The sequence below is a fragment of the Capsella rubella genome, unplaced genomic scaffold (genome assembly GCF_000375325.1).
Source record: "Capsella rubella cultivar Monte Gargano unplaced genomic scaffold, Caprub1_0 scaffold_7, whole genome shotgun sequence".
Taxonomy (NCBI): domain Eukaryota; kingdom Viridiplantae; phylum Streptophyta; class Magnoliopsida; order Brassicales; family Brassicaceae; genus Capsella; species Capsella rubella.
Window position 1 is genome coordinate 240,865 of NW_006238917.1, and position 23,098 is coordinate 263,962.

Genomic DNA, 23,098 nt, shown 5'->3' on the forward strand with positions numbered 1-23,098 from the left:
AACCCTTACTTGGATCTTCCAAGTAGTCTTGTTTGGTTTCACTTCATGAAGAAATACAAAAGATGCCGACATCGTTAAGTTTGCTTGTAGAGTATAAAGATGTGTTTTTTTTGGTGGTGTATTGAATCACGATTAGGCTTGTATTTATAGCTAGGTTGGAAGATGATAGGGTAGGTTTTCATGTATACGGATTGGCTTGCGAGAGACTTTGGGTCTATATGATTTTGATGCAATATTAGGAAAATAATATGTCTATGAATCAATAATTAGCGACAATTATGTATCTTTGAATGTTTATACTGCTTTGATTGATTGGAATTTAAGATTACGTCTATTGAGGGAATGATTTCCGATTTGATAAATTGATTCATTATGGTGGCTGATTTTCGACGTATTAATTGCAGGAAATAACGACACATAACGTGTGGGCACAAAGACTTAAAAATTGCGTGGTCGATTTTTAAAAGTTAGTCTTTAATGTATAGTAAGCCCAATATAAACGAAAGCCCATCCATCTAATTGACTCCTCCAAATTGGCAAGGATCCAATTATGTATTTACCGGGTTATAAGGGACGCGCGGACCCTTCATGGGTATGAAATTTATTATAATTATTTTACGATTTTAACCCTGTCGATTTAGAAAAAGGCTCTCTTTCATAACAAATTGAAGGGCAAATTTCGGAATTTTTTGACAAAGTTTTCTGATTTTCAATTTTGTACTCCTTTTTTAATATTAAGAAGATAATTCAGTAATGTGAGGAAAACTAATTATGTCCGTTATTCAAAACCTTCCGATTCGACTAGAGTCATAGATAAGACCATATTGTTAAGAGACCATCATTATCATCGTCAAAGTCTTTTTATTTATTTTTAGTCATAGTCTCCTAGATAAGTCAAACATTGAAAAATTTCGAGCAAAGTAACTGGGCCTGTTGATATCACAAATTGGGCCGGATATATACTTAACGGTCCACAGAAGGATGTGGAACGGGTAATTTAGTAAAATTAGGGCAAGTCAACCACCAAAACCAGACTTTTGAAGTTAATCTCTCTCGATCATAAAAAAAGAAGAAGAAAAAGTTACCTTTTTTCACTTTGCCGAGGAAATCAGAGAGAGAAGAGGAAGAAGAAGAAAAGCGAAAAACATGAAGGCGACGACGAAGACTCCGATCCACGCGGTGTGGTCATGGGTCAGGAGGCAACCTCCGAAGGTGAAGGCTTTTCTCTCCGTGGTCACTGGCATGGCGGCTTTAGTTCTTCTCAGATTCATTGTTCACGATCACGACAATCTCTTTGTTGCCGCTGAGGCTGTTCATTCCATCGGGATCTGTGTCCTCATCTACAAACTCATGAAGGAGAAGACCTGCGCCGGTACTATTCTTTTCTTTTCTTCACATCCAATTCAATTTTAGGGTTTTTCAACTCAGTACTACCCCCTCTGCTTCTGTATTCGTCTCCGCTCCTAGCAATATTACTTGTCTACGCCACAACTCTCTTGTTTATTTCTCATATGATCAGTAATTCATTGGGTTCACACTAATAGCAATTTACGATTTTAAGATGCCTTTTTCTTTTTAATGCGAAACCACCTCAAAAAACATGTTGCAGGATTGTCACTGAAGTCTCAGGAGCTTACGGCATTATTTCTAGCTGTTAGGTTGTATTGCAGCTTCGTCATGGAATATGATATACATACCATTCTGGACTTGGCTACTTTGGGAACAACCCTCTGGGTTATATTTATGATCCGTTTTAAGCTAAGAGCTAGTTACATGGAGGACAAAGATAACTTTGCTCTCTATTATGTGGTAAGCCTATCTGCTTGTGTTGTTAAAAGAGTTTTTTTTTTTGCTTTGCAGTAACGATGACGTGGTTTTAATATTTGCAGCTTGTGCCCTGTGTTGTGTTAGCTGTGTTGATCCATCCATCGACCTCCCATAACATATTAAACAGGATTTCGTGGGCATTATGCGTATACCTTGAAGCTGTTTCAGTTCTGCCTCAGCTTCGAGTGATGCAGAACACAAAGGTCACTACTTTTTTTCACAATGATAAGTGGAGAACTAAACAGGACACATTTGTTTTACTCTCTTAGCATCTATTTGGTTGTTTCAGATTGTTGAACCGTTCACGGCTCATTATGTTTTTGCACTTGGAGTTGCAAGGTTCCTTAGCTGTGCTCACTGGGTTTTACAGGTTAGTTTTGATCCAATATCAGTTCATATACATCAATACATTGTATGTCAAATTCAAATGCTGAAAGTGGTCTAGTACAATGTCTAATGTGTCAAAATCAGGTTGTAGACACACGAGGACGATTGCTTGTAGCATTGGGCTATGGATTGTGGCCATCAATGGTTCTGATCTCAGAAATTGTTCAAACATTCATCTTGGCAGATTTCTGTTACTACTACGTCAAAAGGTACACGATTAGACCTTCAGTTCAACGTTTTTAGCTCTTTATACAACTCTAAAATTTCAATCTATTTCTTCTGCAGCGTTTTCGGAGGACAGCTTGTTCTGCGGCTTCCATCTGGAGTAGTATAAGTCAAAAAGATAGATTTACTCCAATGATGTCCGATGAGCTTGCCAGGAATTATAATCAGAAAAGAGAGCTCAGTTTTTTTTTCTTCACCTCTGATTTCACCGTTTTGTGTCTTGAGGTTGAACAAGTGACTCTCACTCGGTAACAAATTAATTTTACTGTGTTGTATATTCTTGACTATGAATGAAGGGATTTTATGTCTGTCCGGTCGAGAAGTTCTTTAGTCAAACTGACATTTTCTTAACTCGGGCCTTTCGAAAACAAACTACTGTAATATTTTGATAACAACTAAAAGCCAGGACGTCTTAAAATTTGAAGTGTATTATCGAGTAATATAATCACCAGGAATCAGTAAAACTGCAACATAGGACGCATAATGCATTTCAAACAAAAAATGACGGTTGACAAAAGGAAAAAACAAAAAGTTAAAGGTCTGAAAGGTTTTTCCCGTTGATGAAGTTAATCACTCTAGTGGCAGTTTCTTCTAGTGCAGCGGTCACAACTGACAAGTTCAGCAAGAACTCTTCTGCCGTAGGTTTATCTCCGTCCACTAGATCAGTAACAGCTTTGAGGAATATGACTGGTACTTTGAGAAGATCAGCTACGTATGCTACAGCAGCACCCTGAAGAATCCAGAGAGCCAGATGAGTTTCAACATAACAAAGTAAATTGATTTTCTTGCTATATTCAGTAATTCAGAGTTGTTAACATGACACTACCTCCATGTCTTTTAGCGTAGCATCATTGGCAATGATCAGTGATTCATCTTGCGTGGACATATCCAACGAGTCACCAGTAGATAACCTGCCAATCTGAAACACCCCATTATCTGTGAAAAACTGAAATAGTTAACCGAGCCAAGCTGCATCTTGAGTCTACTAAATACCTTCATACTGAGTTCCTTGAGGAGATTGGGTGTGGAGAATGCCTGACGAAGGCCAACTCCATACAGATCAAACATCTGAAGAGATACAAAAACATTGCTCAGAAACTGGCAAGATGAAGCGGGGAAAAAGGAATCACTAAAGATGGGAAAGAAAAAAAAAAAGACCGGGATAGGTATTCTTCTATCATGGAAGACAACATCAGAAACCAGGAATACATCACCAATGTTGGCTCCTTTAACCTGCAATGCTCAGCCAGTCAGCACTTTAGTTACATGCAAACGAACCAATTTCCATTAAATGAAAATAGAGATATCGAGATGTTCATGATAGCAACTCAAATTTAAACAGAATATTTCACAGATTGAAGCCAGTAAATGAGTAACTAAATCAAAATCAAAATATGATAAAGTATGGTATTCAGAAAGAAGGATGCTGGAAGAGAAGATAGAGTACATATTGAGAAGGAAACAAAGTACCTTGAAGCCACCGCAGGTTCCGGCATTGACAATGATGTCAGGTTGTAATGCTTGGATAGAAGCAAAAGTAATGAGAGAAGCAGGAACAGTTCCGACACTATCAATCCCTGGAGAGAAATATCAGTTAGTTAAAGAAGAAAGCTGTAGCATAAGCAAACACAAATATCAAGCTCGTTCGTTCAATCAAAGGCGTAACAAAGAAGAAGCTGAAAAGCTAGGTAGCAACGCACAGACTTGAAAGCAACCATGAAAGAGAAAAACCTCCAGAGATTTAGAGTAAGCAAATAGAAAGAAAGATGAGAGGTAAGAAAAGCAAAAGTGACCTAAGGCTGCATCTCTTCCGGGGCAAACTACATTGATTCGAAGATCATTATGCACGCCGTGATACAGAACCCAGGGCAACCCTTTACCAAGCCTGCGATATCAATTATCATCATCCAAAATGTTTAAGTGAGAGATCAAATGCAAACAAAAAGCAGAATCAGTAATCGTAAAAGAAGAGCTCTTAACGGAGAATCAGTAGCTTCAGAGAGTCCGAACTTGTTGACCAAAGGTAGAGCCTCCGCTTGCATAGCTGCAGCTCCATCGGAAGAAATTTTAAAAAAAAAAGGGTAAGAAGAAGAAGAAGAAGAAATCTCGATTGATTCGGAAGGGCCAGAAACGAGAGATGTGGAAAGAGTAAAGTACCGATGACGAAGACGACCGTGGAAATGGGTCGAGTAGAATCCGATTGAGCAGGCAGAGGTATGCCCATGTCACTTGATCCATCTCCATGAGGAGGAGCCATACCTTCCCCTCTCTTTCCGATTTTGATTTCCCCAGGAAAAATCTGAGAATCGGGAAGAAACGGCAGGAAACTCCGGTGAATGATTTACTTTTATGGGATTCCCTTCTTTTCTTTTCTTTGGACCCCTTTTGTTTTTTTTTTTTGTTCTCTTTCTTTTGCGTTTCCAACTTCTTCTTTGTATAAACTTATATAATTATAATAAAAGAATCAATTATTTTGTGCTAATGACCATAATTAATTAAATTGGAAGGATGATCGATCATACACGACTACAACTTCTGCTAAACAACTAGTAGAATCTGTTGTTGTAATCCAAATTCTTCACCAGATATCATTAACATAGATTATTTTATACGAAATAAATAAAACGCAGAGTAAAAAACATTATGCATTCCATAAGATAATTAAAAAGAAAAAGAAAAGGCATGAGCATATAGATCACCACACCCACCACAAGAGGAAACCCCAAACTTTCAATCTGTTCACAAGAAAGCCCCCATTTAGAGAGCGAATGGGGTGGCTTTTCTTATATATCCGATAGCAAATAAGGTTTTCCTCGTTTATCTAAAACTTGGAGGGGGTAAAGTAAAGTAAACACTCTTAAACCATCATTTTCTTTCCCGTGTAAACACTCCACTATGATTAATTTGAAGGCTCCTCCTCTGTTTGTGCCGGCAGTAAGGTAGCCGAGGTGAGCGGCTCGTGAACCACCGAGTTTGATGAAACCGATATCGGATTACCCTCTAGCTGCAACATTATACTTCCCAATATCTCCGCCATTGTTTTCTTAAACTCTTCTTCCTTCACCATCTTTCCATCATCCCCATTCACCATCTTCAACGCTTCCATTATCATATTGTCCATCTTACAATTCAAACAATCTTTTACTTATCAACATCCTTGAAACAAAAATGTACTCCACTAAAAACAAATATTACAGAATTGAATAACATATATATATATATATATATTAAGACGACATTGTTTACCTGGGACACAGCGCCTATTGGTGGTAATGTAGCCGATGGTGCAACTGTATCCAGCACAGCTCGCAGATACTCTTTAGACACCTTACCGTGACGGTCTTTTGGAATTGTCTCCATAGCAACGTTTAGTGCCTGCCACCAAAAACGTTCCTTATATATCGTGACTTATCATTTAATTTTCAAAGTGTTGCCTTCTCGTCGCATCTAAGCTACAAGTAACATACATGACTATATGCATGAAAGATATTACCTTATCGAACTCGAATTTATTGGACAAGAGCCTCCTGACGCCGCTCCCATCGAAAGTGTTTTCGCTGTGAGCCACAATCACGGGCTGTTCATTGAGACGTTGAGCCACTTTCTCCACGACTCTCTTAAATGCTTCCAAGAATCTCTCCTGAGACGCAGTCTTCTCCCTCTTATCTTCTTCATCAAGACAAGAGTCGACTATTGGTTCTACTATGTTGCTCAGTACCTAAAACAACAACTTTGAGTTTTAGACTCACTGATCCCTACAGCAACATATACCATAAAAAAAACTTGGACACAAATATAGTTCAATAGTTTATTGGCTTTTTTTACATATGACAATTGTGTATTTTAATAAGACTTTCTACGTATAACTGAAATATTTATATATTGCTTTCTACACAAATGAAAAACTGATCTGACCGAGTTACCTATGCAAAACAAGTTAGACTTATATGCTTTATAATTATATATCTATACTACTAATTACGATTGTAAAGTATGTACTTTACGCCAAGAAAATCCAAATCAGAATTTTTTTTTATATATATAACAGAAAAATAATTGCTAAACACTAGCTTCATCTAAGAAACAAGATATATAGAAAAGTAGATTTCAAAAGAAGAAAAAAAAAAAAAGAAGATAAAGTGAAGTTATAAATTACCCAAGGATCGTTGGGAGGCATTCCATGATCAACAGAAAGAGACTGGAGAGCTTTGACAATACAGTCACGGAGCGATGCGTCATCGCAAGTAGAGAGCTCTGAGTAGATAGAGACTATCTCGGTTTCGTATCCAGGACCGTGAACAAACTCAGAGAGATCCTCACCGTCCATCCTGAGGATGACGATAGGATCACGTTTCAGACCAGCAGCCATACCCAACAAAATGTCCGACAACACTTCTTTGAACTCGGTTTTGCTCACTTTCTCTTGACTTCCATGAGTGAATTCGTTTAAGACCTGTAATATCGTGGTGTTTATTATTATAACGTTACAAACGATGAAAAAAATAAATGTACGGAGTAGACAGATAGAAGGTTGTTGGTTTTATCTCGTTGTCATCTTCTTTAAATACACACCAAAAATAAAAACAAAACCTTGCTAACGATAAGTAATTAATGGATACTGATTTGTAACCAATGAGAGTAAGATTCGTATCCGAATATATTCACTTCCTGTTCTTGGATAGTTTTTCAACGAGAGTATCTCTTAATTAATTAATTACTAGGATTGATATCATCTTGGTTTGATCAATTAATCCACGTGAATCATGCGAAACAACACGACGTGATTTTGGGGTTTCCACGTAGACTAGGTAAAAACAATTACTACTACTTGTTTTGTGGTTCACATTAATATAGTTTTGGGATATCTTTTTATTTGATTGTTTGAAAAAATAAGGGATGGTGGTTGATCTCGTCATATTACAGTCCTATAGGGTTTTCAAAAGAAAAATGTAATGTGCGATATGATGTCGGAAAAAAGGTTCAAGAAAGTCTAGAGCAAAGATGGCGACGCCGGCCAAACGCTTTATAAAGGATAAAGCTTTGTTATACATTGAAGGCTAAAACATTAGATTAAATAATGTTCACACAGTAACAAAATTAAGTAGGTGAGGATTCATAAAGTGATGTTTCGAGCGAGTTTGAAACGACAGCGGGAAGAGCGACACGAGGGGCTAATTTTTGAGATATGGTAAGAGCCAAGAGGATAAGGTCACCGACCAAAGCTATTGTCTGTTTTTTTTTAAACAAATGGTTTATTATTTTGATCTATTTTACTCTTAATTAACGCAAAAGCATAACAATGAAGAAGAAAGTATATATATCATCCACCACGTAAGTATCAAGAAGATAACATAAACAACTATAGTAAAATGTTGAGATTCTCTTTTCTTTTATTTTTTATAACTTTGTCAGTATTTATAATTATAGTCATTCCATGTTTTATTATTTTCTTATGACTACTATGGCCTTTTGAAGTTCATACAAAATCTATGCACAAAGTGCCGAGAGGTTCAACTCCATCTCATAATCAAAGAAAATTTAACGGCATAGACTCCAACATGAATAAATTTTGTATAAAAATATTTGTTTACAACTACAACTAAAAAGCATCATCTATATATTTTATAACTTATAACCTTTTTTTTTTAACCTTGTCAGTAAAGATCAGTAATATAGCTAGAGGGATACTGATTAGAGGAAAATGCTAACATAAATGCAAATTAGCCGGACCATATATATCACGAATATAGAAAAGGTAGTGTTGAGAAAGAAGAAAAGAAGATTACCTCGGAGTAGATGTGATCGGAATCAGGGGAAGTGCCCTGAGCAGGCAAACCAAGAGCAGCGCCGATATCAGCAACGGCGGGTTGTAACTCAGTCACGGAGAGCTTACCATCTTCGTCCTGGTCTAACTGTTGAAACTTTTGTTCCACAAACTTGTCGAACACTCTCTCGTTTTCCACCAGCTCAACTATGTCCGAGCCATCAAGTACTTGTTGCTGTTGCTGGTGGTTGTTGCTTTTCATGTCCATTTATGGAATCTACACTTCTTCTTTCTTTCTCTTTACTTTCTTTTTAGTCCCGAGAGTCTTGTGACAGATCTCGTGATAGAAGCACGAGAAAAGGAAGAACAGATACTTGACACACCCAAAAAAAAAGAGTTTTCTCTTCTTCTCTTTTTCTTTAACTCCCAAGTGTGTGTGTGTAATGTTGTGGTTTGGTTCGGACTGCCTGTATTCTTTATATGTGATATAGCGATCAGAAAAAGAAAAAAAAAATGAGTTGTATAATCGCAAAATCTTGAAACTAAATTTATTTGCCGTATTTAATTATCAATTTAATTATATAATTTCAATTCATTTGAAAAACTTGTGGACTCGGCACCACCAAACGTATATTAACCATATGTCCATAGCTAGACTATTTCTTTTGAAAGTATATTGTCTTTCTTTTTTTTATTTCCCCACCTAACATTACTAAATTTAATCATCTCATAAAGCGTAGGCTAATATAATAATAATCCCTTCAATGAACTTCCTTTCGCATTTGTCCATATTTTTGTAACACGACCGCATCTTTTCCTTTGATTATACAGAGAGACAATGGCGAAGTAAGTAAATCACAACTTCTTCTTAATGAAATATATATTTTAATTTTAACTATATAACTATATTGTGTTGGTATTGAGATGTAACAAACATTTGGCGCTTATCTTTCAAACTCGACATTTAAACCAGATTACCTGAATAGTATATTCAAACATTTATCCATCCTCTGCCCTAAATGAAACTATTATATCTAGCTCACTATTTGAATGAGAACTCACTTACGTAACCATTAGGTTTGATATTTGGCTTCAGTAACCGACAAGAACATCATAAAAGACACGATGTTTAGTCATAATGCCTGTGTCTTTTTTATCAAATGGTCGGTTCCTTTTTAATATCTTTTTCAGACTAATCTTTGGGATGTATGAATTTATTTTTCGACTACTTGTAATTAGTGACATAAAGAACACTTCCAAAAATCATTAAATTACACGATCGTGACGGATTATAAATAGAGAGACCGACGAACTAAGCAAACCCTCAGAAAGCAGAAGTTAAACATCGAACAATTTCGACCACTTAATCTAAGTATGTGTGGTCCGTACCGTATGACACGGGCAATATCACTTGTGTGAATGAATACACGCCGGCCTATTATTATTATTATTATTCGGATTTTAGAAAAAATGGATATATATATTAGTAACCGAGTCGTGATATATAATTATAGTTTGTCCATAAAATACAAGTAATAAGCCATGGATCTAAATATATTCTGACAAGAGCTTCTCACCTCCTTGATCAGTGATGACGTGGTCGTCGTCGGTGAAAAGTCGTGGGGACACTTGGTGATAAAATAAGGCTGGTGTGTTAGTCCGTCATTGGTCGGCGCCTCTGTGCTGGCGTGAGCTTAATCCAAAGTCAAAGCCGGCCTGCTATAGTGCGGCTATCTATGGATTATGGCGGTTCATTTCTTATAAATTAGTACAAAACTTGATACTACTTGCGTTTCGAACATAACTTTTGTTTCAGAATTTAAGCTTTTGCCAACGCATAAAATATTTAACTTGTTATTTAATCCAGGTATTTTTTAAAAAAATATATCAGCGTAGATAGAAAAGTTAAGCATTGACAAAAAAAAAAGAAAAAATATAATATGTCTTTTATATAACAGAAACAAAAAAAAAAATCGAGTTATTTACATGGGCGTTCTTTTGTAGATGTAGATATATACCTAAAAGTTAGAAGCGACGAGGAGTTGTTGGCAATTCACTCTCCAGCCTCCTCCTCAATGTAGGATAGATTCAATGATAATCTTAACAAGAAAACAAAAATGCAAAAGGACGAAATCCCTATAACATCTTTCTTTTCTGGTACAAACTACAACAAAAAGTGACTATGCCAATATATCCTTTACTAAAGAAAGACGAAAAGAGATCTCGAGAGATCCTAACTCTACATTTAAAAATTTATTAAACGTTCAAATTAAAAAAAATATATGGGGTATTTTTTGGGATTTTTCTCGTTAATCTATACCTTTAGGTGAAATATTTAAGTTTTTGCTGTCTATCCAACTTTTCTTGTATGATTGATTTAAACTACTTCGAGGATGATTATGAAGAAGAAGGCAAAACAAACGTTATTTCGTTTTCTTATCATTTCGATCCTGGTAAACACATTGGGCTCATGCCATATTATATTGAATGATTTAGCCTTTTTTTTTTCGGTTCAAATTGAATTATTGGGCTTTATCCAGATAAATTTTGATTTATGACCAATAACTTAAGAAGAAACGGTATTGGCTTATTCAGGATGGCTGTCGATCTGATATTGGATATTAAGGCCCAAGAATCCAATATGGTGCAACCCGTGAAATTGGAGAGCAGTGATCGCCATGCTGTTTTGCTGAAAACGAGAGATACATCGTGTTGTTTTAATTGGTTGCAACCGCGAACGAACGGGTTAGTTAAATGATAAATCCCATAAAATAAAAAAGAGAAAGGCCACACAGTTTACCTTTGGTGCAACATTGTAGAGTTGAAAATTAAACGACACGTTGTTTGGATCGTGAAAACGGCGGGACCTGTTTTTTTCCTTCTTTTTTTTTTGTCTTCTCAACAACTTGGAGGACAATGCCCTCGCGGCTTTATACGAATTACGAAGGGTTGTTAAGCAGATGGATTATGTTAGCCACTTGGCTACTTGACTTGACTTAATCAGTGACATCGACCTTTCAGGTGCTGTGTAGGTACGTAACATGAGGTCCCACGTACATTATCTATATATCATTCTAAAGAGATGTATCTGCTCGCGCCATCGACAATCTCATGTCAAGTTCGCTCGAAGTTGTTGTTAGTCTTCTAGTGACATGATTGAGTTTTTTTCTTTTCAAATAAGATATCTATAGTAATTCAACGATCTCATCAGCTTAACACCTCCAAGACAGAGTCATGTGAGTTCTTTCTTCTACATGTCCCACTCTTGTATAAGAAGCCCACGGTTTCTATCAAACCAAATGGAATTGGTTGGTATATATATTTCATTGTTTTGATCATCATCATATCCTATCCAAAGCAAAACAACTTCTTCAGCCATAACCAAATAAGCTAAACGAGAACTCCAAGCTGAATTAATATTTTTTTTCCAAGATCCATCAGCAGAAGAAATGGGCGTGTTCCGAGGACTTATGGGTGCAAAGAAGATCTTTCACGGCCGATCAATGGGAGCTTCAACACCAAAAGGGTTTCTTGCAGTGTATGTTGGGGAAAGCCAGATGCAAAGATACATAGTGCCAGTCTCGTACTTGAGCCAGCCTTCATTTCAAGCTTTGTTGAGTAAATCGGAACAAGAGTTTGGGTTTGACCATCCAATGGGCGGCTTGACCATCCCTTGTCCCCAAGAAACTTTTATCACTGTCACTTCTCAGCTTCATTAGTTCCAGTTCACAAAGATCACATACATATATGTAACAATTTTATTTTAGGTCATTGTTAGATAGATGCCCAAGATATTTTAGAACCCTGTGTAATTACTGACGGAGAAGATTTATAAATTACAATTTTTGCACATCTTTCTCCTTCCAAGGCTTCAACGTTGCAATTTACTCCTTTGATTTTGATTTTGGGGGATCTTTCACAACATGCTGATTAACGACTAGTTGTTAATCCGCTCCATGACATCGACACGAGCATATAAAAACGATAAACAAACTCATAATTCTACGAAATATTTCATAACAGCCTAGCTTACTAATAAACAAGACCAAAAAGAAAGAAAGATATAACAGAGTCCAATTATCAAAAATGAAAAGAAAAAAAAAAACAGAGTCAAAGGTCAACGCCTCATTTGCGTGTTATCTCCGATTCAAACAATCCAGAAAAAAAAAAAATGATAAACAGAAATAATCCAAAATGTTGTCTCTTCTTCTTCCTCTGATCTCACTCTTAATCCAAATCCAATGTCTCACCGTTGTTAAGTCGCAACCGGTTCCGTTAAACCAAATATGCTCAAACGTCACAGGCAATTTCACCGTTAACACCCCTTACGCCGTCAACCTCGACCGTCTCATCTCCTCTTTATCATCTCTCCGACGTAACGATAACGGATTTTACAACATCTCAGTCGGAGACTCCGACGAAAAAGTCAACTCAATCTCACTGTGTAGAGGCGATGTCAAAGCTGATGATTGCATCAACTGCATCGCATTGGCTGGAAAAAAACTTGTCACATTGTGTCCGGTTCAGAAGGAGGCGATTATCTGGTATGACAAATGTACGGTTAGGTACTCAAACCGGACTATCTTCAAAAGACTGGAGATTTTCCCTCAAGCAAGCATAACCGGGACAAGAAACTTCACCGGAGATCGTGGTGGTTGGGAGAAATCATTAAGGGGTTTACTCGAAGGGCTTAAAGACAGAGCCTCTGTGATTGGTCGGAGCAAGAAGAACTTTGTTGTTGGCGAAACGAGCGGGCCGTCATTTCAGACATTGTACGGTTTTGTTCAGTGCACGCCAGATATTTCGGAAGAGGATTGTTCCTACTGTTTGTCTCAGGGTATTGCAAAGATCCCGAGCTGTTGTGATATGAAAATGGGTAGCTATGTCTTGTCTCCTAGCTGCATATTAGCTTATGCTCCGTGGAGATTCTATGATCCAGTGGACATTGATGAGCCAAGCTCAGCACCTGCGACGCCATCACAGCCTCCGAAGAATGAGACGAGAAGTGTCACACAAGGTAGGTTTGCTACTTTTTTAATGGATTTGAAAGTTTTTGAACTCTAGGATTTAATTAAGACTTGCGAGTATGTTTTGGATTCCTATTGTGGAGATTTGAGTTTGTTACATAATAAAACGGGATTAATCATTAAGGGTATGTATATTTTTGAACAGGGGATAAAAACAGAGGGGTACCTAAAGCTGTCATCTTTGCTGCTGCGTCAGTTGCTGTTGTTGTATTTGTCATAGCATTATTAGTCGTTTACCTAAGGCGGAGAAGAAAGAAAACGAAGATTAAGATAAACAATTCAGAACACCAACATGAAAGTAAGCTAAATCTCAATCTCCTCTGTTTTTGCTCTGTTTTTGCTCTGTTTTGCCTTTGTTTCTGACGTGATTTCTAACTCCTTTTATCAATACATATATGGTTTATCAATTTTTTTTTTTTTTTTCTAAAATACAGATGGAAATATTAGCATGCATTCCATGAAATATAATTTCAGTATATTACAAGATGCAACGAGTCATTTTTCACTGGAAAATAAACTTGGAGAAGGTGGATTCGGATCAGTTTATAAGGTAATCTTACAAACTATAGAATAACCTGCTGTCATGTTTTGTATTCTGTAGTGATCATCATAACATCGTCCTACATTATCATCATTAGGGTGTACTTTCAGATGGACAAAAAATAGCGGTGAAGAGGTTGTCCAAAAATGCACAACAAGGTGAAACCGAATTCAAGAACGAGTTTTTGCTGGTGGCTAAGCTTCAACATCGTAATCTCGTGAAGCTCTTAGGTTACTCTATTGAAGGAACTGAAAGGCTTCTCGTGTATGAGTTCCTACCACACACTAGCCTCGACAAATTCATCTTCGGTACACATTCTACGTATTCTTGAAAACCATCAAATTCTTCTATAGTTTTTGTGTATGATCTCAAGTGTTTGAGTGTTTCTATAGATCCGATCCAGGGTAAAGAATTGGATTGGGAAATTAGATACAAAATCATTGGAGGTGTAGCTCGAGGACTTCTCTATCTTCATCAAGATTCTCGTCTCCGGATTATTCACCGTGATCTTAAAGCTAGTAACATATTACTAGACGAGGAAATGACCCCGAAAATCGCAGATTTCGGAATGGCTAAGCTTTTCGATATCGACCACACAACTCAGCGCTACACGAATAGGATCGTGGGGACTTTGTAAGTAGTAAAAACGTAACATTTATATTGTACTCATCAAACTCGATTATGATCAGTCATTTGGTTTAAACAGTGGATACATGGCTCCGGAGTATGTGATGCATGGACAGTTCTCTCTTAAGACAGATGTTTACAGTTTCGGAGTTTTGGTTCTTGAGATCATCAGTGGTAAGAAAAACAGTTGTTTCAGCATTGAGGAAAGCATGGAGGATCTCATTAGCTTTGTGAGTATATTACTTGCAAAAATCTTGAGCTTTGATCAATGACTGTTAATTCACATCACGAAGTTCCAATGTTTTTGGTTATAAGGCCTGGAGAAATTGGAAGGAAGGTGTTGCATTGAATCTTGTGGACAAGATGTTGATGACAATGTCGAGCTATTCAGCGAATATGATATTGAGATGCATAAACATTGGTCTTCTTTGTGTCCAACAGAAAGTTGCAGAGAGGCCAAGCATGGCTTCTGTTCTTCTGATGTTAGATGGACATACCCTTGCTATTTCAGAACCTTCAAAGCCTGCGTTTTTCGCACACAGCAATGCGGTATCGGATAGCTCTTCTTCTTTAGGACATAATGCAAAAACCTCAAATTATAATTCCAATACTGAGTTGTATCCTCGGTGAGTTTGTCTTGAAACTGAAATAAAGATACTCATTGATGATGACTAATTGATGAATCATGGGATTGATAATTAGATTTGAGTCCAGCTCACTGTAAGTGAGGAAAAAGAGTGTTACAAGTCTCTGTTTCACTTTCAAGGACAGATGTTTCTAAGTCATCTCGTCTCTTGAAGAAAACTAATTGGGGGAAAAAATGTACAAAATCAAAGAATAAAAAGGTTATTTGAGTGAGTCATGATCAGTTGAATCGAGAAGCAAGATCAATGAATATTTCTTCACTGCAAGGGATTGTGAGGCCACCCATTGGATGATCAAATCCAAACTCCTCCTCTGCCTTTCTTAGTAGATCTTGAAATGAAGGCTGGTTCAAGTAAGAAATAGGAACTACAAATCTCTTCATCTTTCTTTCTCCTACGTAAACGGCTAAGTAGCCTTTTGGAACATCAAGAGAGCTAGATGAAGAGGATGAGAACAGTTTTGCTTGTCGGAGAATTTGCTTGGATGATTGCAGCACACGAGGGACCCTGATCGCCATGGATTGTCTTGTGTGTTTGTTGGAAACTGTAGGTTTAATTCTTTACTGGAAAAAATGTGAGAACTTGCAGAGCTTGAAGGACTCAGTGATGACTGATGAGTATATATAGATAAGAACATTACTTGAAGATAACTCTTTATTGGTTTAGAAAAGTTTCAACTCATAATAAACACCAACAAGCACATGGCTTTGCCGGACCACGGCATGATAAGTAAGGGACCCCTACTGATCAATCTTCATGATTTCTGATGTGAAGACACAAATCAGTATGACCACTTGTTTGTTAGATAGGCACTATAACTAGTCAAGTTTTCAATTCTTGCCACAGAAATTTTGAAGGCTTTTTGTGACTTTGTCTGCATATAATCAAGTCATGGGGTCCTGTCTTTTTGTTATCATTATGACTTAATCAGTGATAGAGACTTATGGTTCATTAGGTACACAACTCCAGGTCCCTACATAATCTATAGAGAGATTTGGCATGTGATGTCTTGGAGACCAATAAGCCCCAATGAAATTATCATGTAGGACATCATTAGATACTAACTTCTCAGACACCATTTATTGATTTGTTCTTGGTTTAGTATCTTCAATCCAAAGCCATGTGCCTCTGTAATGGAAAGAAAAAAAAACCCCCCAAAAAAAAATACTTAATTTCTGATAATTTCGTTTATATAACAACTAACAGGAAACCCTTTTTGATTCACAAACTATTATTAAAGATCCAAAACAAAATTTAAAAGCTTAAAGCTTTCTCCAAGAACAAGAAAGGTTATTATAGCTTAAACCCACCAAGCTTCAAGACAAGCACAACAACAAAAAAATGGCTTTTCTGAGAAGTTTATTGGGGGATAAGCAAATAATGCGAAGGTCATCATCATCGCCGTCGACACCAAGAGGATTCATGGCGGTTTATGTTGGGGAGAACGATCAAAAGAGGAAGAGATATGTGGTGCCTGTATCATACTTAAACCAGCCTTTGTTTCAAGAACTGTTGAGTAAATCAGAGGAGGAGTTTGGTTTTGATCATCCTATGGGGGGCTTAACCATACCATGCCATGAATCTTTGTTCTTCACAGTCACATCTCAGATTGGATGAATTACACAAAGAGCATTCCTTGGTCTTAGACAAAGTTACATTAATTATGTAGAGATATTTTAGATGATCAGTTCCCCTGGAAATATATTGTACAACTGTTTCCGTGAGAGGAATATACATACATAGAGCGTGCTTATGATTCATTGCATGCAGCCATGCATGATAATTAATGCATTTCAATTATATATATAAAAAGTAGTGTTTTTTAGAAAAATTATACATATGTGTCGTATATAATTATTCTGGTTGGTTGTTATTTCCCTTTAGTTTCCAAAGAACAAATATGTATGTACATATGTCATATGTGACTAATCAATTTCATTCCTTCCTTCTGACAACTGTAATAACAATAGTGAGAAAACTTGTATTTTAGTTTTTTTTTTTTTTTATGATCATCATATAAATTATTCAAAACAACATTAATGAGAAAAATACTTTAATGGGCCCAAAAATAAAATCCCAAGCCCAAAGCCTTAACTTAAAACGCCTCGCATGCCACGCGCCCTTTAAGTATAATAGGTTGCGCGTGGGAGAGAAGTTGGCACCGTTTCTTTATATTTGCTTACGTCATATTTCCTGTAGCGTCTTTTATTTGTTTGCTTACGTGACGTCTTTGTTGTAACGTCTTTCTTTGTTTCCTTTATTTAATTTATGATCCTTTATTTTTGTCCTTTTTGCTAATTAGTAACCCGACGTAACTAAAACATCCCAGTTAGTCCGGTTCAGCTAGCTACCATTTCTTTGATACGTCCCTCCGGTTTATTATTGAATATGCATGTATATATTTATAATGTTATTTTTCGAACTATAGAGCCAATTATGTTATCTTTTCATTGCATTTTTATACGTTTGCCCTTGTCCAACTAATATGTATGTATTAACATTTTGTCGCTCCACCGAAACATGAAAAAGATTCAAAGTTTCCAAGTGAAGAGGAGGGGAAGGGGAGGGAGGGAGGGGGGGGGGGGGGGCAATGTAAGAAGAACCAATTAAGCATCAATAAAAATGGAGTCACATGCCAAATTAAGTAGGAATACGACCTCAAAACCCTACCTCCAAATCCACATTTAGCATTATACAAAATTATTATTGACGTCTAAAAGAAAGCTTAGTCCTATCTTGTGCCGTCTCGATCATTTTCTCTAGGTGCCACTCTGTTTTTTTTTCTTTTTCTTTCCCTGATGTTGCCCCTTTTGAAATTCAACTGTTGATCATCGTACAAGAAAAAAACTTAGCCAATCTGATCTAATAATTTCCTGGGTCCAATTTATCCTGCAGCCCATGTGATGAAAAGACCATACATTTCACTTCAGATCTTGCCACCTATATTTTTTTCTTGACTTCGAAACAGAGCTCATGGCCGCTTCTCCTTCACGTGAATGTTTTAGAAATTTAGATTCATCAGTCACTTCCTATACGAAACATATATGGAACTTTCTGAGGTTTTCTTTTTGTTTTATTTTTTAAAAGATTTGATTTGACACAAGTTTCGAGTAAATATGCACTGCAACTATTTCACTTGGAAGAGTTTACGAGCAACAAAGGTGTGTTAGACCAGAGCTACTCTGCTTAATTTTGGGGAAACCGAAACAGAGTTGTACAGACAGGACAGGACAGGACAGGACAGGACAGGACAGGACAAGGGTTCATCGATTCTGGATTCTCGCCGTGAAAGTAGAAAAAAGAGATTCGAGAAATTCCTAAAGTAAGCCAGACAAGTTTCAAGTCTAGTAAAATCTGCATTAAAGAAGTTGCATTTTGCTCTGTAAAAATGGAAAGTTGTACAAAAGAGGACAGTTTGAGGGAAGGAGGAGGAGGCAAGAGTAACATGGGTCTTTCATGTGCTTGGTCGAGACGAGAGACATGTCGTTATCAGTCCGTAAGCTGAAATTGTCCCTTCAAAGATTCGTAATTTCCCTAATCCTCTTCTCGTTTTCACTGAAGTTTTTTTCACAACAAATCTCGTTCGCAGAACATGCTAGCCTCTTTCCCTGACAACGACCCAAAACCCTCTCTTTCTCTCTCTCTGTCGGTTTTTGTGGTCGATAAGAGGAAAAAATAAAACCATGATTCTGATTCACTTGTTGCTTGATGTGATAGATTTAGGAAGTAACTCACAAAGTTTGACTTGAGTTCAAAGTTTACTTTGTAGAATTGCATAGTCTTGGGTTACGTGTGAAAGAAGCAACCCACGCTAATTATCTTGTTTTGGGATTTATGGAACATTCAAGTTATGTACATAATGATATACTTCATCAGTTTCATAAATTTACATGTTTTATACCCTTTACACCATATTTAACATTTTTCCTACAAGACCTAATATACTCTTACTCTTCTTCTACAAGTAAATATTAGTTTAAAAGAAGTTATTTCCACTCAAAATAATGGAAGTACAAAACATCTATAGTGAAAGCAGAGTTTCGTTTTAAAAACATCAACTATTAAGAAAGGGACTAATTATTATTATTTATCTTCAATCTTCATTACGACCGAAACGACGAAATGGATTAGGAAGGGGAGGAACATCACAAATCAACAAAGATGGGAAGCTCGAGATCGTGAGGCTTAACATGTTCTTTGTCCCAAACCTTTTACGACCAGAAACAAAGATCTAATAAATGCCCATTGTCCATAAGCATATATAACAATATTACAACATGGTCAAAAGTATTGTAAACATATACGGTCACTTGCAGACAAGACTTTAGGCGAATCTTACTTAGCGTTTTTTTTGTATGCATTTGTTACAATCTGTGTCTCAAATAGATATTTTCATTTTGTAACCAATTGGTTGTAATTAGATAATTTTGTTTGTTGGTCAAGACCATAAAATTGATTTCTATTGGCTGCATTATTCGTTATTTTTGGGGAGTTCATCACATGACAGTTGTGAATCTCGCAATTTGTCTAACCTTTACGCCCTAATTAAAAAAAAAAAAAAAATCCGGCTACCTGAACGTAGCTATTGCTAAATTTAGATATGGTACGTAGTTGAAAAACCGCGTGATTATTAGTCGTCTATTTTAGGTTAAAAGGATCTTGTTACATAATTAAAGAATCTAATGTACTGTTTGACACTAATAGAACTTGCTTGTAGTCCGGTGATATCGCTCTGTTGGTGTAGACGACGGATGGATCGATCATAATCCACCGTGATGTAAACAATTAACTATACATTTTGTCCACTTACACGGAAGCTGCTAGTCCATGTGATTGGTCCAAAACTACATGCACCTTAAACATTAAAAATTTCGTGCTGGAAGGATTGAATACAACTATGTAGAGTTATTTAAAGTTAAACTAATAGGTGAGTAATTTTATGCGTGCTTAACCACAGAGTATGTTTAAGGAGGAGTACATATAAATTTGTACTTATAGAGTACATATTCAGATACATGTTCGTACGTAATTAAGGAAAATATAGTTACCACACATTTGATATTTTTCTTTTTCTTTCCCTATTTATGAGAATAACTGTTGTGAGAGAGAAGAGAGAAGAGAGAGGAGGGACCATGGTGTCTTGGGGAGGACCAACAACGAAATTAAATCCCAATGGGTTTGGATCCCACACTGTCACATGCCTCTCTACGTCCCTTCTCCTGCTTTTTTCCTGCTCCTTAAAAATTAAAAAAAAATTAAAAAACTACATATATCTATCAAGACCAAAATTATAAGTAATACTACTTCTGTCTTCATAATGCATGTGAACGTTAAAATATAGGAGAATATTTCACTAATTTGTAAAATCATTTAGTTAAATGGCCGTTATCGTCCTTCTAAAAAGAGATATAATTAAAATTTTACTAAATTTTGAGATCAAAGTTTGTTTAAGAAAAAAAAAGGTTTGTAATACTTATAAAGATAAATCGAATAATCATTTGAGGTGTATCATTATTTTAGAAGAGTCGTCCAACACGGCACTAACCAAAATTTTAGATTATTGATTGATCATTTGATCAAACATAAATATGACATAAAATTTCGGATAACCAAGAAAATTAAAATAAAACTGTTGCTTTTAGGATCCTATCCTCATCCTCCGAGTTCCTCCATAAATAACACCTTTCGCCACCACTCTCTCATCAAAAACTTCTCACTTCTCCATCATTTTCTTCTCTTCACTCTCTCTCTCTCACTCTCATAGAAAAAAGAAAAGAAAGAAAGATAGTAGCTAGCTAGTAAAGCTAAAGAATGGCGGTAAAGAGATCTTCGAAACTAACACAAACAGCAATGCTAAAGCAAATCCTCAAGAGATGCTCGAGCTTAGGCAAGAAACAATGCTACGACGAGGAAGGCCTCCCTCTTGACGTACCAAAGGGACATTTCCCGGTTTATGTAGGCGAAAAGCGTACGAGGTACATCGTACCAATCTCTTTCTTGACTCACCCCGAGTTTCTCATCCTTCTTCAACAAGCAGAGGAAGAGTTCGGCTTTCACCACGACATGGGAGGACTCACTATTCCTTGTGAAGAAGTTGTTTTCCTCTCTTTAACATCCATGATCAGATGAGATAGAGATCCACTTTAATCATTCATATTATGATATGATGAAGACTAAAGATTCTTTTGCTTCTTTTTGCCTTTGGATAAATCATATATTATCCAAATGGTTCTTGGTTTGTTTTTTTCCGGACTAAAACCTGCAAGATCCACCCAAAACAGATAATTCCCTACATGGATCATGTAAATCTCGGGTTTTAGTTCGTCAATTAACGCCCTAAATGGGGTTTGTATTCGATGCAATGGCCTTTTTTTCATTTTATGAGCTGATCAGTGGTGGCTCGCACTAATAGATGATTAATTAGTGCAAGTTTGATATTGGCCATTCTTTTTTTTTTTTTTATAGTCCGGGTCTATGATCGTTCGAGTTTTTTTGAAACTAAGAAATGTTTGATCTTTATATGAATCTTTTATTGGGGTTTCCTGATCACGTATGTAATAAGTATGTTTTGCCTTTGTATGCGAGCTGATGTATAAAACTAAAATTTCCATCATAATTTTGTTCATATATTATTAAAGTATGTATCATAATTAACATCTGAACATATCATCCACGACCACGAGAAACAGACAAATAAATCGATCCAACCCGCAACACAATATCATCAATATTCAAATTAATGCTGCTGCAAAAATTCATGTACGTCAACTTGACGAAAACAAAGATTACGGTTAATTTGTTTGAGTTGAGACACAAAACCTTGTATAAAAAGACCAAACATGCATGAATATTTGTTTTGTATATAAATAATTAACATATAGTTTTTTAAATCCGCCTTTGAGTTTTGACTTTTGACTTTAACGTGCATATATAGTAGGCAAACAGATTATGAGCGGATTACTTCTTATAGGTGAAGCAAAAGCATATTTGTCTCTAGTAATTATAAGTTGGTACTATATATACTATTAATATGGATTGGAATTAAACTTAATAATGCATTTAGTTTTTTTTTTGTTAAAAATATATAATTATTATCTATATAGAATAAATATTATAAAATTGAATGCACTTACCCTTCTCTCTTTCTCTTTTCCTACGAGCCACAAATCCTATATGACAGCAACTACTCTTCTTAATGCACATACCTTTTTTTGTTTTTTTTTTGCCTTTTAAGTAGGGATTTACTCTCTTTCTCTTCTCAAGAATATCTTTTGGTTCATACCAATTTTTATTTTATTTTTATGTTTGGAATAAACTGCACCCACAAGTACCAATAATATCTATCCTGCCGCATCACTCATTTTGGTACATATACATACATACATATTGGTAAGTCGAATACATAGAAAAAGAAAAGAAAAGAAGACGATCGAACTTTGTCGAATATGTAATACGTACGTAGTTATATATGTACACACAACAAACAAATCGGTTGAAGGACTAATTAACCCATGACTACTTGAGTATACAAGGAATTATAAAGAAGAAGCACTAATAGTCTAATTCTCAATCACCCATTCTTTATATATATACAGTATATATATACATGAAAATATCGTTGTACTCGAAATGCTTGGGTGATTGAGAATTTAAGGTAAGTTCTTTTAGGGTTGAAAATCAAAGTAGATTTATAATATAACTGTTCTTTAAATTTAATAAAATCGTCATATATATATATATATATATATATATATATTTAACCCGAACGATAAAGGAAAAAAAATAGAGAGGCCAATTTCACGAAGTGATGGCACATCCAAACCATGAATGAAGGGACGAGGAGAAGAAACAGCCAAAGAGGGTTGGATCTCAACTGGATGAGTAAACTACAAAAAGAAGAATCTTTTTTAATATTGTCCCTTTCCGTACGAAATTAAAACTATTTGTCTAGGAAAATTCTTCGAAGCTGCATTTGTCATTTGTCAATTTCCACACAACAGAATAGTTTCATTTTTTTTTTTTGGGTGGTTTTTAATGATTTTCAATCTTTAATCCC

The 23,098-nt window shown here is 36.1% G+C and overlaps 8 protein-coding genes and 1 long non-coding RNA gene across 9 annotated transcripts in view; 6 read left to right on the forward strand and 3 right to left on the reverse strand.

The window, feature by feature from the left end:
* The window catches only part of LOC111829669, a 2,336-nt gene extending 1,709 nt beyond the window's left edge, over positions 1-627 (forward strand). Inside the window, exon 3 of the long non-coding RNA XR_002833039.1 lies at positions 405-627. This is a non-coding gene — a long non-coding RNA (uncharacterized LOC111829669). The remainder of the gene's footprint in view (positions 1-404) is intronic.
* Positions 628-1,075: 448 nt separating this feature from the next.
* LOC17878464 (putative ER lumen protein-retaining receptor C28H8.4) lies at positions 1,076-2,748 on the forward strand. The gene is made up of 6 exons (XM_006284248.2): positions 1,076-1,372; positions 1,610-1,809; positions 1,890-2,030; positions 2,117-2,197; positions 2,299-2,423; positions 2,500-2,748. Exons 1-6 carry the CDS (start codon positions 1,147-1,149, stop codon positions 2,546-2,548), a joined length of 822 nt encoding a protein of 273 aa, XP_006284310.1. The 5' UTR covers positions 1,076-1,146; the 3' UTR covers positions 2,549-2,748.
* Positions 2,749-2,849: 101 nt separating this feature from the next.
* Positions 2,850-4,847, reverse strand: LOC17880545 (5'-methylthioadenosine/S-adenosylhomocysteine nucleosidase 1). Its single transcript, XM_006284268.2, has 8 exons — positions 4,597-4,847; positions 4,420-4,483; positions 4,233-4,324; positions 3,910-4,016; positions 3,598-3,672; positions 3,433-3,507; positions 3,266-3,358; positions 2,850-3,169 (listed from the first exon to the last, which is right to left on the reverse strand). The coding sequence occupies exons 1-8, from the start codon at positions 4,694-4,696 to the stop codon at positions 2,972-2,974; spliced, it is 804 nt and encodes a 267-aa protein (XP_006284330.1). The 5' UTR covers positions 4,697-4,847; the 3' UTR covers positions 2,850-2,971.
* Positions 4,848-5,025: 178 nt separating this feature from the next.
* LOC17877409 lies at positions 5,026-8,654 on the reverse strand. The gene is made up of 5 exons (XM_006283887.2): positions 8,226-8,654; positions 6,596-6,892; positions 5,933-6,157; positions 5,686-5,814; positions 5,026-5,560 (listed from the first exon to the last, which is right to left on the reverse strand). Exons 1-5 carry the CDS (start codon positions 8,469-8,471, stop codon positions 5,339-5,341), a joined length of 1,119 nt encoding a protein of 372 aa, XP_006283949.1. The 5' UTR covers positions 8,472-8,654; the 3' UTR covers positions 5,026-5,338.
* A 2,668-nt stretch (positions 8,655-11,322) lies between these two features.
* Positions 11,323-12,053, forward strand: LOC17880902 (auxin-responsive protein SAUR21). Its single transcript, XM_006285201.2, has one exon. The coding sequence runs from the start codon at positions 11,653-11,655 to the stop codon at positions 11,920-11,922; it is 270 nt and encodes an 89-aa protein (XP_006285263.1). The 5' UTR covers positions 11,323-11,652; the 3' UTR covers positions 11,923-12,053.
* A 236-nt stretch (positions 12,054-12,289) lies between these two features.
* On the forward strand, positions 12,290-15,073 carry LOC17878543 (cysteine-rich receptor-like protein kinase 26). The gene is made up of 7 exons (XM_006285577.2): positions 12,290-13,220; positions 13,376-13,528; positions 13,665-13,780; positions 13,869-14,079; positions 14,164-14,404; positions 14,478-14,628; positions 14,714-15,073. Exons 1-7 carry the CDS (start codon positions 12,398-12,400, stop codon positions 15,026-15,028), a joined length of 2,010 nt encoding a protein of 669 aa, XP_006285639.1. The 5' UTR covers positions 12,290-12,397; the 3' UTR covers positions 15,029-15,073.
* LOC17877624 (auxin-induced protein X15) lies at positions 15,074-15,649 on the reverse strand. Its single transcript, XM_006285046.2, has one exon. It carries the CDS (start codon positions 15,558-15,560, stop codon positions 15,264-15,266), a length of 297 nt encoding a protein of 98 aa, XP_006285108.1. The 5' UTR covers positions 15,561-15,649; the 3' UTR covers positions 15,074-15,263.
* Positions 15,650-16,252: 603 nt separating this feature from the next.
* On the forward strand, positions 16,253-16,796 carry LOC17877797 (auxin-responsive protein SAUR15). The gene has a single exon (XM_006282702.2). It carries the CDS (start codon positions 16,384-16,386, stop codon positions 16,657-16,659), a length of 276 nt encoding a protein of 91 aa, XP_006282764.1. The 5' UTR covers positions 16,253-16,383; the 3' UTR covers positions 16,660-16,796.
* A 3,966-nt stretch (positions 16,797-20,762) lies between these two features.
* On the forward strand, positions 20,763-21,655 carry LOC17878685 (auxin-responsive protein SAUR50). The gene has a single exon (XM_006282699.2). It carries the CDS (start codon positions 20,854-20,856, stop codon positions 21,169-21,171), a length of 318 nt encoding a protein of 105 aa, XP_006282761.1. The 5' UTR covers positions 20,763-20,853; the 3' UTR covers positions 21,172-21,655.
* The last annotated feature ends 1,443 nt before the right edge of the window (positions 21,656-23,098 follow it).

Excerpts from the sequence above, each read along its gene's own strand:
- LOC17878685 (XM_006282699.2), top strand. The coding sequence starts at position 20,854 with ATGGCGGTAAAGAGATCTTCGAAACTAACACAAACAGCAATGCTAAAG.
- LOC17878543 (XM_006285577.2), top strand. The coding sequence starts at position 12,398 with ATGTTGTCTCTTCTTCTTCCTCTGATCTCACTCTTAATCCAAATCCAA. Across the intron at positions 13,221-13,375 it reads GACGAGAAGTGTCACACAAG|GGGATAAAAACAGAGGGGTA; the intron begins GTAGGTTTGCTA and ends ATTTTTGAACAG. Across the intron at positions 13,781-13,868 it reads GATTCGGATCAGTTTATAAG|GGTGTACTTTCAGATGGACA; the intron begins GTAATCTTACAA and ends TATCATCATTAG.
- LOC17880545 (XM_006284268.2), bottom strand. The coding sequence starts at position 4,696 with ATGGCTCCTCCTCATGGAGATGGATCAAGTGACATGGGCATACCTCTG. Across the intron at positions 4,325-4,419 it reads TCTGAAGCTACTGATTCTCC|GCTTGGTAAAGGGTTGCCCT; the intron begins GTTAAGAGCTCT and ends TTGATATCGCAG. Across the intron at positions 3,673-3,909 it reads GAACCTGCGGTGGCTTCAAG|GTTAAAGGAGCCAACATTGG; the intron begins GTACTTTGTTTC and ends TGAGCATTGCAG.
- LOC17878464 (XM_006284248.2), top strand. The coding sequence starts at position 1,147 with ATGAAGGCGACGACGAAGACTCCGATCCACGCGGTGTGGTCATGGGTC. Across the intron at positions 1,373-1,609 it reads GAAGGAGAAGACCTGCGCCG|GATTGTCACTGAAGTCTCAG; the intron begins GTACTATTCTTT and ends AACATGTTGCAG. Across the intron at positions 2,424-2,499 it reads TGTTACTACTACGTCAAAAG|CGTTTTCGGAGGACAGCTTG; the intron begins GTACACGATTAG and ends TTTCTTCTGCAG.
- LOC17877624 (XM_006285046.2), bottom strand. The coding sequence starts at position 15,560 with ATGGCGATCAGGGTCCCTCGTGTGCTGCAATCATCCAAGCAAATTCTC.
- LOC17880902 (XM_006285201.2), top strand. The coding sequence starts at position 11,653 with ATGGGCGTGTTCCGAGGACTTATGGGTGCAAAGAAGATCTTTCACGGC.
- LOC17877797 (XM_006282702.2), top strand. The coding sequence starts at position 16,384 with ATGGCTTTTCTGAGAAGTTTATTGGGGGATAAGCAAATAATGCGAAGG.
- LOC17877409 (XM_006283887.2), bottom strand. The coding sequence starts at position 8,471 with ATGGACATGAAAAGCAACAACCACCAGCAACAGCAACAAGTACTTGAT. Across the intron at positions 6,158-6,595 it reads TGCCTCCCAACGATCCTTGG|GTACTGAGCAACATAGTAGA; the intron begins GTAATTTATAAC and ends TTGTTGTTTTAG. Across the intron at positions 5,815-5,932 it reads ATAAATTCGAGTTCGATAAG|GCACTAAACGTTGCTATGGA; the intron begins GTAATATCTTTC and ends TTTTGGTGGCAG.